The sequence below is a fragment of the Enhydra lutris genome, unplaced genomic scaffold, assembly GCF_002288905.1.
Source record: "Enhydra lutris kenyoni isolate GAN:26980312 unplaced genomic scaffold, ASM228890v2 scaffoldscaffold12, whole genome shotgun sequence".
NCBI lineage: Eukaryota > Metazoa > Chordata > Mammalia > Carnivora > Mustelidae > Enhydra > Enhydra lutris.
Window position 1 is genome coordinate 41065474 of NW_019154096.1, and position 18703 is coordinate 41084176.

Consider the following 18703-nt stretch of genomic DNA (forward strand, 5'->3'; position numbering starts at 1 on the left):
AGATCATCAGATTTGTGGGCATGGAGTTGTTCATGTTCTTTACTATTCTCAAGCTCAGATATTCTTTCCTTAGCTGTGTCCAATCTACTGATGAGCCCATAAAAAGCATTATTCCTTTCTGTTATGGTGTTATTGATCTCTCCAGCATTTCCTTTTCTTTCTTAGAATTTCCATCTTTCTGCTTACATTGCCCAACTAATCTTGCTTGCTATCTCCTTTACCTGTTAGAACTCTTAGCAAAATAATCATAGTTATTTTAACATTTCCCATCTGATAACTAACTGGAGTTGGCCTGTGGGGGCTTCACATCTCAAATCTGCCTACTCTGTGTGTCAGTCTGTCAGTATTCAGTTTTATTTATTCATTTTTTTAAAGAAGGGAAGTGAGAGGGACAGAGGGAGAGAGAGAGAATCTCAAGTAGTCTCCATGCTCAGCATGGAACCCCATACAGGGCCCCATCTCACAACCCTGAGAGCATGACCTGAACTGAAATCAAGAATTGGATGCTTATTTGACAGAGCCATCCACATGCTCCTCAGTACTTCATTCAGTTTTATAACCTGTGAAGTGAACATGATATTGATGCACACTTCACAAGATTGTGGTTGCAGTTAAAGTATGGTAATAGAAGTCAAGCATTTTTAACAGTGCTTGGCTTATAATAATGCAGACTAGCATACATACCAGTGTTATTTTTGTTTTTTAAAGATTTCATTTATTTATTAGAGAGAAGGAAAGAGAGTGTAAGCATCAGGAGGAGCAGAGGGAGAGGGACAAGCAGACTCCATACTGAGCACAGAGCCAGATGAGGGGCTTGATCTCAGGACCCTGAGATCATGACCTAAGCTAAAATCAAGAGGCAGATGCTTAACTGGCTGAGCCATCCAGGAGGGGCCCCACCACTGTTATTATTCTAGTCAAGTTTTAGTATCATAAGAAAAAATAATTTGAGAAGACAGTATATGAGATATTCAAAAAAGATTTTCATCAGTATCAGTATCCATTAAATGTCCTGTTGAGTAGATAATACTCTGTGACTAGTATAGTCCAAATATTCTTTGGGAAGTCTAATATGTACTTTGCAAAAAAACAAACAAATGAAAAGGTTAATTATGCTAGTGTATGGAATCTTTTTAATATTTCTTTAACATCACAGAAATACAAATAAACTGTCTTATAGACTATAATTTTCAGTATTGAAAATTATCTATAATGTAGTTTTTTTTTCAAATATTGAATTATTCTGTAATTAGTGTTTAGACTCTACAAAAGAACATGTTAAAGTACAATCACATATAAATGCTGAGGTGGAAGGAATTTTCTAGTACATTAATGTTTATTTTGGAAATTAAGTTTTCTGCCCTTTTCAAGATTAATGACTTCCATTCAGAAGCATTATGAAAGATGACATGTTAATCACTAAATAATGTTACTTAAGAACACATTTTAGGAATACACCCCCCTAAAAGGACAGTAAACTAAATTAAGTGTTCTATATTTTTTAAGCTTAGATATAATTGAAATACTAGTTAAACTTAGACGTAATTGACATACTAGTTTCGGATGTACAACATAATGATTCAAAATTTGTATTTATTGAGAAGTGATCAGGATAATGAATCTTGTTAACATCCATCACCATACATAGTTACAAAATTTTTTTCTTGTGATGGAAACTTTTAAGATCTAGTCTCATAGCACCTTTCAGGTATACAATATTATTAACTATAGTCCCCATGTTCTACTTTATTTTATGTATTTTATGACCTAATTATTTTATAGTGAGAGTTTTATATATTTTTATAAAGATTTTATTTATTTATTTGACAAAGATCACAAGTAGGCAGAGAGGCAGGCAGAGAGAGGCAGGTAACAGGCTTCTCACTGAGCAGAGAGCCCAATGCGGTGCTCGATCCCAGGACCCTAGGATCATGACCTGAGCTGAAGGCAGAAGCTTTAACCCACTGAGCCATCCAGGCACCCCAAGAGTTTTGTATATTTTAACAACCTTCACCCATTTCATCTCCACTGCTGCTTATGATATACTTTTAACAAACTGCATATAACTGAATGAAGACTGTACTTTGTTGCATTGAGAACAGTCTTATAGACCTTAAATCTTAAATGCTTCAGGGCTGATTTCATGATACTTGTCTTTTAAAGTGCTCCCTAATGTTATACTTGGCTTCAAGAATAGAGAGTTACTAAAACACTGTTCTAAAGTTAGTGGACTAGATTCCATCTACTTTTAACCATAGCTTTTATCTGTGATTCTGTTAATTTTAGCTAAGCACTTAGTATTCAATTTAGAAGTATGTTTATTATTAGTAGTAGTCCTTTAATAGAAGAGCTTTGTATCATACTCTTTTGAAGATTCTATTGAATTTATAACCATATTTTTATAACCTTCCCCTAAGGTATTCCCATCTGTCAGCAGCACTTAATTTGGAATAACATGGAACTTGAAGATGATTATTGCTTGAATGATTACAAGTGAGTGTAATTGCATATTAGCTGTTTTATAGATGCTCAGTATTACAACTCCATGTATCAGTGTTTTTCTTGGGAAATCCTTGTATCATGTCTCTTCTGAATAGTTGTGACCCCTAGATTTAAGTGTAAATCCTGAACCTTAAGATATGTTGGCTCAGTATGCCAGACTACCTGATCCTTTCCTTTGATTATTTGTTTTATCTTTTCATTATTCACACCAAGTTATATATCCCCTGCCTTTTTAGATCCCTCTCTTTTGAACTTGCCTTGTGCTCTTTTCTTTTGATATTGGCCCATTCCCACTTGACTACTTTCCTTTTTTTTTTTCATTTTTATAAAAGAATTGGGTAAGAATAAAAATCTTAGGAAAGAGCACAGGCAGTAATTTTTCTGACATTAGCTGAAGCAACATTTTTCTAAGGTTTGTCTCCCGAGGCAGGGGAAATAAAAGCTAAAATAAACTCTTGGGACTACACCAAAATAAAAAGCTTCTGCACAGTGAAGGAAATAATCAACGAAACTAAAAGCAACTTACTGAATGGGAGATGTTTGCAAATGACATATCCAATAAAGAGTTAGTATCCAAAATATATAAAAAACTTACACAACTCATCACCCCAAAACCTAGTGATCCAATTAAAGAATAGGTATTTCTCCAAAGACGACATCCAGATGGCCAACAGACTTATGAAAAAATGCTCAGTATCACTCATTATCAGGGAAATGCAAATCAAAACTATAGTGAGATGTCACCTCACACCTGTTAGAATGGATAAAATTAATAACACAAGAGACAGTGGGTGTTGGTGAGGATGTGGAAAGAAAAGGAATCCTCCTGCACTGTTGGTGGGAATGCAGATTGGTACAGCCACTGTGGAAGACAGTTTGGAGTGTCTTCAAAAAATTAAAAATAGAACTACCCTACAATCCAATAATTGCACTACTGGGTATTTATTCAAGAAATACAAAAACACTAATTCAAAGGGATACATGTACCCCTATATTTATAGTGGCATTATCTACAATAGGCAAATTATGGAAGCACCACAAGTGTCCGCTGGTAGATGAATGGATAAAGAAGATGTGCTATATATACAATGGAATAGTATCCAGCCATAAAAGAATGAAATCTTGCCATTTACAATGACATGGATGGAGCTAGAGAGTATAATCCTAAGTGAAATAAGTCAGAGCAAAACAAGTACCATATAGTTTCACTAATATGTGGAATTTGAGGATGAAAAAAATGAGCAAAAGAAAAAGAGACAAACCAAGAAATGGACTCTTAACTATAGAGTACAAATTGATGGTTAATCAGAGAGGAGCTGGGCCAGGGGGATAGGTGAATTAGGTGAAGGGGATTAAGAGGACACTTATCATGACGAGCACTGAGTAATCTGTAAAATTGTTGAATCATTATATTGTCACCTGAAACTAATAAACACTGTTGACTATACTGGAATTAAAATTAAAAATAATAAAACAAAACATAAAATACACTTGATAAAGACAAAAAAAGAGTATTGGGTAAGAGAGTTTTGTTCTTCAAGTCCTTTCATTTTTCATCAAGCCCTCCTTCTATTACTAAGTGACACTGTATATGCACCAGTGATTGTAGATATATTATTTGACTTTTGTCTTTCTTTCTCCCTTCTCTCATACACTTCTTCACTCTTTTTTCCTTTACTAAAATTATTTTTTATTAACACATAATGTATTATTTGCCCCGGGGTATAGGTCTGCGAATCATTAGGCTTACACATTTCACAGCATTCACCATAGCCCATACCCTCCCCCAATGTACATAACCCCACCACCCTATCCCTACCCCCGCCACCCCCCAGCAACCCTCAGTTTGTTTTGTGAGATTTAGAGTCTCTCTTGGTTTGTCTCCCTCCTGATCCCATCTTGTTTCATTTTTTCCTTCCCTACCCCCCCACAGCCCCCTGCCCTGCCTCTCAAATTCCTCATATCACAGAGATCATATGACAATTGTCTTTCTCTGATTGATTTCACTCAGCCTAATACCCTCTAGTTCCATCAGCGTTGTTGCAAATGGCAAGATTTCATTTCTTTTGATGCCTGCGTAGAATTCCATTGTATATATATACCACATCTTCTTTATCTATTTATCTGTTGATGGACATCTAGGTTCTTTCCATAGTTTTCTTCACTCTTTTCTTAAGAACAGAAGAGTCAGAAGCGATGTGAAGTATCTGGAAGAGCACTGGGATTTGGGAGCGCTTGTAGATACTGTAGATTTGCTCTTTTTCTATTTTCTCTTTTACTAAATAGATCTGTTTTCTAACACTTTGGGTCTTGGAAAACTTCTTCTTAGGGCCTCTTTTTCTTTACATGTGAAATGAAGATGCTAAACTGAGGTGTCCTGTCATATTTAGCTTATGAGAACATACTTTTTCATTACTTATACAAGTAATTAAGTTAACATTTTATATTTATGCATATTGCTGTATATTTTTTATATTATAGAGGGTGAGTATGATGCCTGATTAACTGTACTTAATTATGTCTGTGTCTAACACCGAATGCTCTTTGATAATGATGGTTTGTTTTTCTGTTAACAGCATATCAGAAGGTTGTACCTTGAAGCTGGTATTGGCTATGCGTGGTGGACCTATAAATACTAGAAGAGGTAAGCATTAGTTAAAATCATGTACATTAAAGCAATTTGACAATAATAATTTTCAAGCCAGTTGGTATTTTTATAGTCTCAAGTTTTGATCAGGTTCACTTTCTGCTATTAGGTCTTAGAACAGCATTTGTTTTTCTAAGCATTGTTCTGTAAAGCGTGTATGTGCAGAAGAACCTCAGGTTTCAGAAAAATTTCCTGATTCCTGATTTAATCCAGGGATATTTAAAAATAAACCTCACCAGTAGAGGGAAAGGAAATGAATAGTATTGTGTGAATATGTTGTTATCATTGTGTTTAAGTTCATACCAATTTGTTGCCCTTTTTTTTTTTTTTAACCCACTGAGTCTTCAACTCTGGATGTAATGATTGTTACAGAAAATTCTAAAGTTGCCCGTTAGCCAATTCTAAAGTTGCCTGTTAGCCTGGTTTGTGATGCATTTGGGTTTATAGATATTATTGCAGCCCTGTTGAATCCTTTTTCAGAATGTGGGTGGTGGACATTAAGGAGGGCATATAATGTAATAAGCGCAGTGTATTATATAAGACTGATGAATCACTGACCTCTACCTCTGAAACTAATAATACATTATTTGTTAATTAATTGAATTTAAATTTTAAAAGTGTACATCTATTTAAAAAAAAAAGGAAAGGAACATGGAAAAAAAAAAGACCTCACCATATGTTCCATATTAAAATTACAGCCCTATAAATAGGGGAAAAAAAGGAGAAGGTGGGCAGTCCCTGGAGGTCTTTCATTCATTTAACAAATATATTTTATGTATCTACTAGATGTTCAATGCAGTGTCCCTGGAAGAAAAAGTTTCTGCTTACTGACAGTGCCCACAATAAAGATGTAAAGATTCGATGTCATATCAGGCAGTTGCAGATGCTATGGAGGAAATAAAGGAGTGTGACAGTGTCTGTGAAAGTAGGATACTAGGAGGATGATAATGGAAGGGCCTTGGAAGAGATGATGTGAGCAGAGAGTTGATTAACAAGAGAGCTCTAAGCATTGGAAAAACTGGGAGTGTTTACATGGGTTCCTGATTCACATGAATCCCCACAAAGAAGAGGGACCCTTAGACTACTCAGAGAAGTCTTGCTCCTGTGGGCCTCATTTGGGGAAGGGTGTCATATTTTAATTATTGATTCCGCCCTGCTTTATTTCTTCCACAAGTCAAATTTTATCTCTGTGTTTTGTAATTTTAGGTAGGAAATGGGACTTATCATTTTTTTCCTAACTACTTCAGGAGGATTTTGTGAGATATGTTACTTTAGTTGTTGAACTGTTTGGATAGGTTAGGAAAAACCAAAGGTAGTAGTGTTAGAGTTGGTTCCTAATATTAGCAATTATATAAATTGGACTTAAAAAATTGTCCTATGTGACATAAGATGATGTTTATAGTACCAAGTCTCAGGGTAGTTTAAGAACCCTCAAGTGTTTAAGATTTTATTTATTTGTCAGAGAGAGAGAGAGAGAGAGAGCACACAAGTAGGGGTAGCGGCAGGCTGAGGGAGAGGGAGAAGCAGGTCTCCACTGAGCAAGGAGCCCAATGTGGGACTTGATCTCTGGACCCTGGGATCATGACCTGAGCAGGCACTTAACTGACTGAGCCATGCAGGCATCCCAAGAAACCTAAATTATTTATGGAACCATTATGATAAGATAGAATTATACAGTGTTTAATGACATGTGAATTCCACTGTTATAAAACTTTGAGAGTTGGTTATTTGTGTATAGTATTGTCTTTAAAGCAGGGTGTTTTATCAGAACATCTACTTTTCTTACTAGGGCCAGAATTATTTTATGTTTATGAGAAGTGTAAGTGCTATAGATTTTGAGTTAAAAATATACGTGTGGGAGTTTTTTGTGTTTTGTGTTTTGTTTTGTTTTTTACTTTTTTGAGAAATGAAAATGAAAGGCATCGCTATCCTGGCGCAACTGAAGCTTTGTAATACTTTTTTTTTCCTCCAGGTTTCTATGCTTTGTAAATTGAAAAAATCAGCAAGGAGAATTTGTGTTTTTTAGTATTTTAAGTAATATATTTAATAATTTTGCCTTTATTGAATCAACTTCTTTAAAAGCTTGCTGTTGTCTCCATGTGTCATTGAAAACTTTGTGAAGATTAAAAATGATACCCAGATCTACAACTTTTCCACGTTGTATTTGAGAAACCATACTTTTTGGCTATTTAGTCTTTTTTCCCCCCAAGATTTTGTTTATTTATTTGACAGAGAGAGAGACAGCGAGGGAGGGAACACAAGCAGGAGGAGTGGGAGAGGAAGAAGCAGGTTTCCTGCTGAGCAAGGAGCCCAATGTGGGACTCGATCCTAGGACCCTGGGATCGTGACCTGAGCTGAAGGCAGATGCTTAATGACTGAGCCACCCAGGCGCCCCTTTTGGCTATTTAGTCTTACTTGAAAGTTATGGTTTAGAAAATACCATGAGTTCAGTAATACTTAGTTTTTAAAATATCAAATAGCATAGAAAATCCTTTCTAAAACTAAATTTTATCTTACAGTATATATACAGTGTGTTATACCTGATGAAATCAGACTGGTTTTTCTGTTATGAAAAGGTGTGTGCATAGACCACATAGGTGGTGCATGTACTCAATCCCAGAGCCTCCTTGTATAAGACACACTATGTTGATTTAGGTAAAGCCTTTGCACGACTTTAGTAGTGGCAGCAACATAGATTTTATTTCTTTTTAAGGTAATGTGGAACGTGTAGCATTAACTAAAAAATGGCAAGAACTTATTTTAAGCATGTCTTTTAATATTTGCACATTTTGCCTATGAAAGAGTTGGTCAAAACATCCAAATATTTTTACAAAATAAGCTAAATCTTATTATATTTCTACTTTTTCTCTTTTAGTGATGGTGGTATTGGATTAGGATTTGGGGACATCTTTAATGTTTCTACTTTGTTACTTTCCCAGTTTAGTATTTCTTATTGCTGTAAGTTTTTAAAAGGTTAGCACAATACTGTGATTCTGTTAATAAATAAGCTACTTGTATCAAAGTTAAGGAATTTGAGAAATTGTTGCGTCTTTTAGGAAAGAACAAGTGTTTCTGCAGCTTGACATGAGAGTTTTTGGGAGTCAACTTTTTCCCTGTAATCATTACTTAAGTCTGGGGTTAGAGTCTTTTAGAACATTAAACCTATGAGCCAGCAATCTTCGAGGCCCTTCTGCCCACAGGAGCAGAATCTGTGGCTACTGTGGACACGAGCAGGTTGTAATGATGCCTGTAATATCAAACCAGAGTTTGACTCGAGGCCAGAAGAGCCTATAGTAGTGCAGGGCTTTGCCCCAGTTCTTGTGCTCTGACTAGACACATGGGTGCATTCCAGGACAGTTGGAGTCCTGGGAGGATGCTTTCAAGAAACAATGTGCTGCCCGTTACACATGTGCCCGTTTCAGTACACTCACGGGCCCCCTTGTGTTCTAAATTGTTGTACACTTTTAATTACTTAACTTCATGTCAAGAAACAGCTCTAAGAAGAATGTAAAACCAAAATCAAAGAAGAATCTAAAACCAGAAAGAAAAAAGGAGATTCATTTGCTTCTAATTTCTAACATAATGTTTCCTAGTTATGTGTATGTGTCTTTTTTTTATCTTAAGTCAGTGGAATTTATATTGCTTTTAAATTATTGATGTAACAATATTGGAAAATATAGGAAGTAGACATGAAGTGAAAATAGTCTTAGGTAATTATGTCATAGAATCAGCAACTACACAGACTCTAGTGGCACAGGAAAATACTAATGTATTTAGTTAAGCCCGGTCTTTGTATGTAATAACACAATAATGCATTTCGTTTCTTTCATGTTAGTACAACATAGGAAATGCTGTATTAACTATAAGAAGAGATTATGCTGAGTGAAATAAGTCAAGCAGAGAGAGTCAATTATCATATGGTTTCGCTTATTTGTGGAGCATAAGAAATAACACGGAGGACATGGGGAGATGGAGAGGAGAAGGGAGTGGGGGGAATTGGAGGAGGAGATGAACCATGAGAGACTGTGGACTCTGAAGAACAATCTGAGGGTTTTGGAGGAGGGGCGGGGGCTGGGAGGTTGGGTGAGCCTGGTGGTGGGTATTAAGGAGGGCACGTATTGCATGGAGCACTGGGTGTGGTGCATAAACAATGAATTCTGGAACACTGAAAAGAAATTTAAAAAATAAATAAAAATTAAAAAAAAAACCATTGCAAAAAAAAAAAAGATGAGAAACTTCTTTAAAGACTATCATGTATATGTTGTTCTAATTCAGCACATTATATCCTGTCACTGTACCAACATGCATAAAACTTGATATAAATTCAAGGCTTGTTTATCAATTTTTCCATTTGTAGTTCCTATGGAAGATCCACTTAGGGAGATGGCTGAGTACATGGATTCCAGTCGAGATGAGGTCTGGGAGAAGGCCTCCTGCAACAAACAAGTTACATTTTTGGTATACCGAGAAGGAGATCAATTGAATTTCTTTCGTGTAGTAGATAGGGGAGATGGCACTTTAACACCATTATCTGAATCTTTAAGGTAAATAGGTTTTCATTTGCATGTCTCAATTTGAAAAGGAGAACACTGTATGATATACTTCATAAATCTTAATGTTTATTTTGTGTTATCAGAATAATCTTATATTCACAAGACTAACTAAATTTCCTGCATTCTCCCCAATCCCTGGCCTAACTGTTTAATTCTGAAGTTGTCCTTCATATGATTGATATTTGGAGAGTAATTTATAAAACTGAAATTTCTTTATGGAGTAGGATTTTTACACTTATTTACTTATATTGAAGTATATTTATTATTAATAAAATAATATATTTATTAGTATATTATTTATTAAACTGTATATATATTAAGATTTTATTTATTTATTTGACACAGAGAGAGAGATCACAAGTAGAGACGCAGGCAGAGAGAGAGGGGAAAGCAGGCTCCCAGCTGAACAGAGAGCCCAATGCAGGGCCTGATCCCAGGACACTGAGATCATGACCTGAGCCGAAGGCAGAGGCTTAACCCACTGAGCCACCCAGGCGCCCCAAAACTATATATTTATTAAGACTTATTTCTTAACAAGAGTTATGAAACTGTAAGATGCTGACTGGATTACAGAGTCTTGGTATAATAGTGTGTTATTGTACAGCCTAGACATAATAGGGTTGAACCTAGAGTTGCTGGGTTTTTTTTTTTATTCAAAATTTAGTAACTCTGCTGCTTAGAGGCAGATAAATCTCTACTTCTCTGGTCTTGTTTTCCTGCTCTGTAAAAGGAAGAGGAGTTGTTAAATTGATTTAAAACTCCAGCATACTTAGCTTTAGACTCTAAACTTTAAAGGTACTTAACTAGACAATAGAACAATTAGGAAATAAGAAAAGGTCATCTGTAAGTTTCTGTGTACTCTGTCTTACTTTGATTCTTTATTGCCTTTCACTTTAAGACACTAAACACTTAATGAACTTTTTAGCCAGTCTGTACACTAGTACTGGCTTACAAAGATGACTGTCCCTCCCTTTGTGGAGCATGCAGTCTGCTGTGACTAGTATCTATAATATATTCTTAACCAATTGTTATAAAAAGATATCAACATGTCTGGAAAACCGGATAAGAAGGCCTTCATTTTGCCTGAAAGGTGGGGAGTTAGGGACAAACTCTGAGAAGAAGGGAACTTAAAAAGGGAATAGGAGTTTTCCAAGCAGACCAAGGAAGGAAAAGTATTATAGATAACTAAGTTTAATCAGATTAATTGTGGGGTTTTTTTGGTGTTGAATGGTATAAGTTCTTTATATATTTTTGGATACTAACCCCTCATTGGTTATATCATTTGCAGATATCTTCTCCCATTCAGTAGATTGCCTTTTCGTTTTGTTGAAGGTTTCCTTTGCTGTACAAAGGCTTTTGATTTTAGTATAGTTCCAATAGTTTATATTTGCTTTTGTTTCCCTTGCCAGAGGAGACATATTTAGAAAAATTTTGCTAAGGGTGATGCCAAAAAAATTACTGCCTGTGTTTTCTTTCTAGGAATTTCATGGTTCCAGGTCTCACATTTAGGTCTTTAACTCATTTTGAGTTTATTTTGGTGTAGACTATAAGGAAGTATCTAGTTTCTCTCGCTTGCTTGCTTGCTTGCTTGCTTTTCTTTCTTTCTTGTAGTTGTCCTTATTGAAGAGACTGTCTTTTCCCCTACAGTATATTTTGCCTTCTTTGTTGTAGATTACTTGACTCTATAAGCATGGGTTTACTTTTGGGATCTCTGTTCTATTCCATTGATCTATGAGTCTATTTCTGTGTCACTTACCATACTGTTTTGATTATTATAGCTTTGTAGTATATCTTGAAATCTGAGACTGTGATACTTCTTCTTTCTTAATATTGCTTTGGCTATTTGGGGATCCTTTGGTGATATAAGTGCCTAAATTCAATCCCACAGTATATAAAGCTAGTAGAAAAAATTATAGAAAAAAGAACTTGTAGTCTAGAGAACAGTTTCTGTGGCTCAGGAGTCTAGTCACAGGTTAGCTGGGTGCTCTGCTCTGGGTCTCCCAAAGTTACAGTCAAGGCGTTGGCAAAGATGCACTCTTATATGGAGGCTTGGTGAAATCTACTTCAAGCTTAATGATGTTGTTGGCATAATTCATTTCCTGGCACTTGTATGACTGAGGGCCCTGGGTTTTTTCCTGGCTTTTTCCTAGAGGCTGCCCTCAGCTCCCTTTTGATTAACTCAAATCAACAGATTTGGGACCTAAATTACATCTGAAAAATCACTTTTGCCATATTGTGTTGACTGCAAACAAGTCCTAGGTCATTTTTCACTCAAGTGTAGGGGAGTATACAGGATATGAGCACCAGGGATTGAGAATCATGGGGATTCCTTTACATTCTGCCCACCACAAGTTATGTGGAAGAAGGATTAGACTCATTCTTTGAGAGCTGAGTGTGACAAATGGGTGTTGACTGCTGACTAACTTATTAGGATCTGGTTACTGCAAAGTATAGTAGTAACCACATAGTCACCACAACCATGTAGTCCAGAAGTAGAGAAGAGGGATGATGAGGGCTACAGCCTTAATCCAGTGCCTCCTACTTGGACCACAAATAGAATTTTTTCATGCCAGTCCCCCTATGTGCTAGCTCATTGTTGTTTTGATTTCCTTCCTTCAAACATCCCCTTCTGGCCCCCTTTTCCGAAGGAGAAAATCCAAGTTCCTTAGTTTTGCCTGTAAGGCCTTTTACAACCTGTCATCATCCATTTTCCAGCTCCCCTTCATTATGCCATTACCTTTTGCTTGAAATGTCATTTTCTCCTTTTACCTCAGTTTCTCTTCAGCCAGCTTCTGTTTGTGTTTAAGACATAGCCCAGATGTTGCCGGGGATTTCAATTGAAATTATAGTTTTCCTCCCCAGATATTTTTTTTTAAACTTTTCTCTTCCGTTCTTTTCACCTACCAGAACTGGACAAGGGATAAGGGTGGGTGAGAAAGGAGAGTAGAAAACTTTTTTTTCTGGCCATACTTTGAATGACATTTATCTTGACTATTGTAGGAGAGGCTTTCTTACTCTGTATCAGGGAGGCAGCAAAATTTTTTTGTAAAGGGCCAAATAGTGATAAGCCCCCCCCCCCCAGTAGTGGGTCCATGATTAAAGGAGTGAGACTGATATAAAGCGAAGGTCAAGCAAAGCTTTATTCTGTGCCAAGCATCAAGAATCAAACCAAACATTCGGGGCCGCACCTCTTACAAGAAAGGGCGACCCTTCTCTGTTTTACAGACTAGCTTTTAAGGGCAAAGGCCATGTGGTTGGGCCTGGCCATGCACAGGTGGCCAATGAGATTGTAACACAGAGGAAACTCCACAGTCATGTTAGGTCACACATAAGTGACCAATTGAATTACAATTTACCCTATAGTAGACATTTGACCTAGCCTATCACCTTGGTTAGAATTGGCACCCAAAAGGTTCCCAAAGGGCAGGGCCCATACTCCTTGGTAGCTAGGGAGACAGTATGCATCCCCCCACTACTCGGCTGTCTCCACCTGGCCTGACCCACCCTTGTATCTGGGCTTTCTTACCTGGGGCTGGTTTCTGGGGCTTGTTTTTGAGTAAGTCCCCTGGGGGAAGGGGAGCAGGGACAGTTTAAGGGTTAAACAATCAGGTTATTGTTTAACCTTGATGGAAGCCTCTGGCTAAATAAGTCCTCACAATAGTAACTATTTTAGGATTTTCAGGCCAAGGGATAGAGTCAAGGGTATTGTGTCAGTACTTACATAACGACAGAGAAGAACTTCCACATAATTTTTACTGATAAAATTAAAAATATAATAATATTAATTGAGGGGCACTTGGGTGGCTCAGTTGGTTAAGTGCCCAACTCTTGATTTGGGCTCAGGTCATTATCTCAGGATTTTGAGATTTAGCCTGGGCATGGAGCTTGCTTAAGATTCTTTCTCTTCCTCACCCTCTGCCCCTCCCTCACACGCACTCTCTCTTAAAAAAATTTAAAAAATTGATAATTGAGTACTTGTGTGTGTTTATGATTTGGATCCATGAAAGAGGAGAATTGAATGCTTTTGGGGGGGTAATATTTTACTTAATTGAGGTTGCAGGCTAGTGTTGCCCATTAGACTTGCAAAATCATTTGTAAAAATTCATCTGTTAATATGGATCTGTAGTGAGATTTTGTGTATTTTACGTTTGAAAAATTTTTTTCACACAGACATTGCCAAGTACTGATACCAGTCCATAAGCTTATGATTTTAATTGAACATATTCATTGCTTGGAAGGCATTTATAGAATTCCAATACAGTGTCCTCTTGCTGTTTGCCTTTAGCATGGCATTACATTGCATATGAATCACTTCAAGATAGGTGGAGCTCTGGGGCGCCTGAGCGGCTCAGTGGGTTAAAGCCTCTGCCTTTGGCTTAGCTCATGATCCCAGGGTCCTGGGATAGAGCCCTGCATCAGGCTCTCTGCTCGCTGGGGAGCCTGCTTCCTCCTCTCTCTCTGCCTGCCTCTCTGCATACTTGTGATCTCTGTCTGTCACATAAATAAATAAAATCTTTAAAAAAAAAAAAGGTGGAGTTCAATTCCATATCTACATAGATTTTGAAATATGGAAATTTCTTTTAACTTGCAATGAGGTGTGAAATCATTGCTGGGAATTTACAAAGCATGCCCCCTGTAAATTTGTGTGGGAATGTTCTTTTGTTTTTTAACTTTTGAAAGCATGCTATTACATGTGATTCAAAGTAATATAGGTATGATCAGAATGACATTACTGCAGTGTAAGTTTCTTATAGGAGCACTGTTTTGGTTTTTATTTCAGTTGGAATTCAATAAGAAACATTAAGTCCACAGCAAAAACTAATTTTCAGAAGCATTTAGGTGAAGGTGATTCTTCTTGTTCAGAAAAATTCGATGTTAGCCCTGAGCTTTAAAGAATCATAATAAAACTATTACAGTCACAACATTGAACAGATGGCTAAGTCCATGAACCAAAAAAGTTTACTGTTGGCACTACTTGTTCAAGAATACATAATCGATTCAGATATTTACCCCCAATACCTGCTAATACATAATACAGCGAGTAACCGTAGCCTTTTAATATTTTAGGTTTTCATTAGCATTGTAAATTTGTCCACCTTGTTTTTTTACTGTTCACACATATTTTCACTCCATCACTTGTAGGAGATTTCACTTCAAGTTGTACTGAATTAGTGTTTTAGCAACTCTTGAAAATCTTCTTACCTCTAGTTGTTTTATGTAGACTATTCATAGGGCCTTTGTTCTTCCGTAACTTCAAAGTTGGTATTGATGCCCTGATAAACAAAAACAACTGAACAGTACCAGTAACTTATGTTGACTCATCAAAAGCCAAGGAACAGAACTCCAGATCATTGCCTTGTTTAGTTGACTGCTGTTGTTGCTTCCATTGTTATCAGTTCTTTAAGAAATTGTTCTTGCCAAAGGGGTAGTCTTTATTTAAACAAGTTTATTTTCTCTGGACGTAGTTCTTCAATTGCTGTGTTCAAGCATAGTTTAATTAATTCATTGTTGGCAAACAGGTTTTCTTGCTAGCCAGTAAGTTAGCCATTTGGAAGCTTATTTTGGTTGCAGTCTCATTTTTATTTTTTCTTTTTGCGAAGAAATTCTACTTTGATGAGATATTCCATTTTAAATTTTTGCAATTTTCCTGACACTTCCCTGCAACTTGGGAATAGTGTGATGAATTCTCATTCTGGTAACGTCCAAATAAGTTGTTTTTCTTTAGCGTAGCTATAGTGTCATTGCATAATGAACATAATGCTTTGCCATGTAATTGACAATAAAATAGTCCACTCTCTATTGTGCCTTAAAACTGTGGCATTCATCTTGTTTTTGTTTTTTGTCTTTTTAACTACAGCATTCAAAGTCCTTTCTCCTTGTTGACATGTTGGGTGTGTGTGTCAGTGTCATGGTCCAGTGATACACATGGCACTCGAAATGCTGTTGAATTATGATTGTGCCACTGTGCTTTGTAGTGTGCCAAGCCACAGTGCAAAGCAGTGAGACAGCCACATAAAATTCTAATGGTGCTACTCATCTCTATCACTGTAATGTAAAAGCAGCCATCTGCAATATGTGATCCAGTGAGTGTGGCAATGTTTCAATTAAACTTTTTATTTATGGACACAAATGTGAATTTGATATAACTTAACATTATGAAATATTATTATTTTGATTTTTTTCAACTATTTGAAAGTGTCAAAACCATTCTTGTGGACCACACAAAAATAAGTGGTAGAATGAACTTGGCCTGAGGCCATAGTTTACCAACTCCTGCTCTAGGGAGGAAACAGGAAGACTGGGTGCTAATTAAGCTCATTATAATACAAAATCTAGTATCAGTCATTTTTTAATCTTGAATCTTTATAGTTAATCATGCCACCTTATTGCTTTGTTAAGTGGGAAGAAATTAAAGGAGGCAATGCAAGACAGTTTTAATTACATGGTAACTTGTCTGTGACAGTCATGTGAGTATGTGGCTTCTGGATGAACAATATTCATGTTGGAATAAATATTCATTTGCCCATCTTTTGTCTTTAATCACATTATTAGATTAAAAGATTCAGAAAAAGTTAAGTATAGCATTCAAGAAAATATCTAGAAACTTAAGAAAATATTTAGAACATTTAAATACAAAAAAGATATTTATGGATTAAGTTTATAAATTACTATGTTATCCTAGTCTAGTTACATTTTTCCATTTTGAAAGAAATTGATTGGTTTTTAACTGATCTCCTAAATCTGTTTTGTGAGAAAACATGGTAATGTGGTTCTTTGAAAACATTAAGTGAATCTAAAAGTGTTTTTACCCTCCAAAATGCATCCATTGAAATAGTTGTCATGATTGTACTTTTACAAATATACGTATATACATACATACATGTGTTCATGCAAGCCCAGGCACACAGACACACTGTTTTCCATGGGAAAACTTTAAAGGACCAATCTTTATGATAGGAAAGTTGAATCAGAAACCTCTTTCAGGGGCACCTGGGTGGCTCAATGGGTTAAGCCTCTGCCTTTGGCTCAGGTCATGATCCCAGGGTCCTGGGATCGAGCCCTGCATCGGGCTCTCTGCTCAGCAGGGAGCCTGCTTTCCCCTCTCTCTCTCTGCCTGCCTCTCTGCCTGCTTGTGATCTCTCTGTCAAATAAATAAATAAAATCTTAAAAAAAAAATAGAAACCTCTTTCAGTATTCAGTCTGGGTATTTTAAGTTAAAATAACCATAGGATGTATGAGAGAAGTACTTAAAATACTGCAAGGTAACCAAGGATAGAATGTACTTGAGTCATTCCTTCCAACTCCAAGGGTGAACTGGCAGAAATCACTCATCCCTCCTTTTCTGGTGTAGTTAACTTCAAGACAATTGCCCCCACATACTCTTAAGTTCTGGCACTTACTTGGGTTCACAGGCATGAGGCAGTAAAATCTGTTGTTCAGTGCCTGAGGGAGCGGCAGGAATTAGTACAAAGAATAGGCTTTGGAAGCAGGGATGTGAATCTTAAGTCCACTGTTTACAGGCTTAGTAAAACCTCTCTCATTTGTAGTTTCTTCATTTATAAAATGAATATCACCCATATAGTTCTTGTGAGAATTAGAAATAGCATGTAAAAAGAATCTGGCAGAGTAGCATACAGTAAGTGATAACAATATTAGTGTTGTTCCCTTTGTGTCAATTTCCATACTGTGGTAGGCATCTACAGTAGGTAGAAGTGGTGATGGTCACAAGTCGAACACTAGGGACTAAATTGATTATGGAGACATGTTCCTGCTATCACTCCTTCTGATGCCCATACCTGCTATACAGGTAGTTAATCTGTGATTTCAAAATGTCATCATGTCACCATGTAAAGTTTTAAGAATGGGGCTGTCCACACATTGCCTTTGTGTGGTGGTAGTACACACTTCAGAAGTGTTATGGAATATGCCCTTATTATTTAAGGTTACCCTACATTGTTTCCATTTCCTACAATCATATAAAACGGAAATTTTGTTAACCCTCATACTTTAGCAGAGATACATGCTTTAGTTCTTCTGTAAGTTAATCAGACATGGTGTTCCATACTTAGTCTGCTCTATGTAAAATCTTTGTCATTCTGCAAATGTGCTGAACTTATGTTTTTCCCAAACCTTTTACCTTTTACTATTACTGAAAAAGCTGAGTGAAACTTCATTCATGTTTATATTCAGCTAAAGAAACATTTATTGGCTATGTACCAAGCACTGTGCCAGGCTCTGAGACCAAGAAGATGAGTAAGGCCCATTATCTGTTTTTACCTTGCTTACATATGGGGGAGTGAGAAGGAAGATAGACGTATAAATCTAAATATGAGGATAGTGTGATAAATGCCATTATATTATGCAGTCAAAGACAAGATGCTCCAAAGAATTCTGTTAAGGTATCAATAAATGTCATGGAGACTGATCAGTAATTCAGATGTTTTACATGTATAATAATTTGTGTCATGACTGGGGTTTCTTTTTTCATTTTAAAATACATGCTGTTCTAGGGGGTTATGCTTCCAAACACTGAAAAAAAATCTCGTTATTTTGTTGTTGTTGTTGTTGTTTCTTAAGAACAGATAATGTTCTGATGATACCTGTGCGAGTTCTCTTTTAGTGAAAATCCTCTCAGAATGAATGAAAGTCTGGCTTCTGTGTCAATTTCTTTTTCATTATGGTTAAATGGAATTCTGATCAGCCTAAGTCTAGGTTTCACAATTAACAGCCATGGCTGATAAAATGAAATCAGGGCATTTTTGTGAAGATGGATTTTGTTTCTGTGGGAGTGAGGTAGTAGGTGGCATAAGACCTTCACTGGTGGTGCACTGACTTCAGTAAAGCTTAGCTGTGCTAGATTGTCAGTAATGCTACGTCATACTATTGATCCATATTGATTTTTTTCTTCTAAGAAATATATTTTTTGAAATACATTTGCCTTGAATTTACATTGGCAAGATTTATTCTTTTATCATTAGCAACATCTGCACATAAATATTTT

The 18703-nt window shown here is 36.4% G+C and overlaps 1 protein-coding gene across 2 annotated transcripts in view; it reads left to right on the forward strand.

Annotated features, from left to right (window-relative positions):
- The window catches only part of LOC111145101 (zinc finger AN1-type containing 4), an 83706-nt gene that overhangs the window by 39669 nt on the left and 25334 nt on the right, over positions 1-18703 (forward strand). The window contains exons 3-5 of one of the 2 annotated variants that reach the window (XM_022499741.1): positions 2418-2493; positions 5079-5146; positions 9507-9693. In XM_022499741.1, coding sequence (XP_022355449.1) covers positions 2418-2493; positions 5079-5146; positions 9507-9693 — 331 coding nt within the window. The remainder of the gene's footprint in view (positions 1-2417; positions 2494-5078; positions 5147-9506; positions 9694-18703) is intronic. The other variant, XM_022499742.1, reaches the window with a different exon arrangement.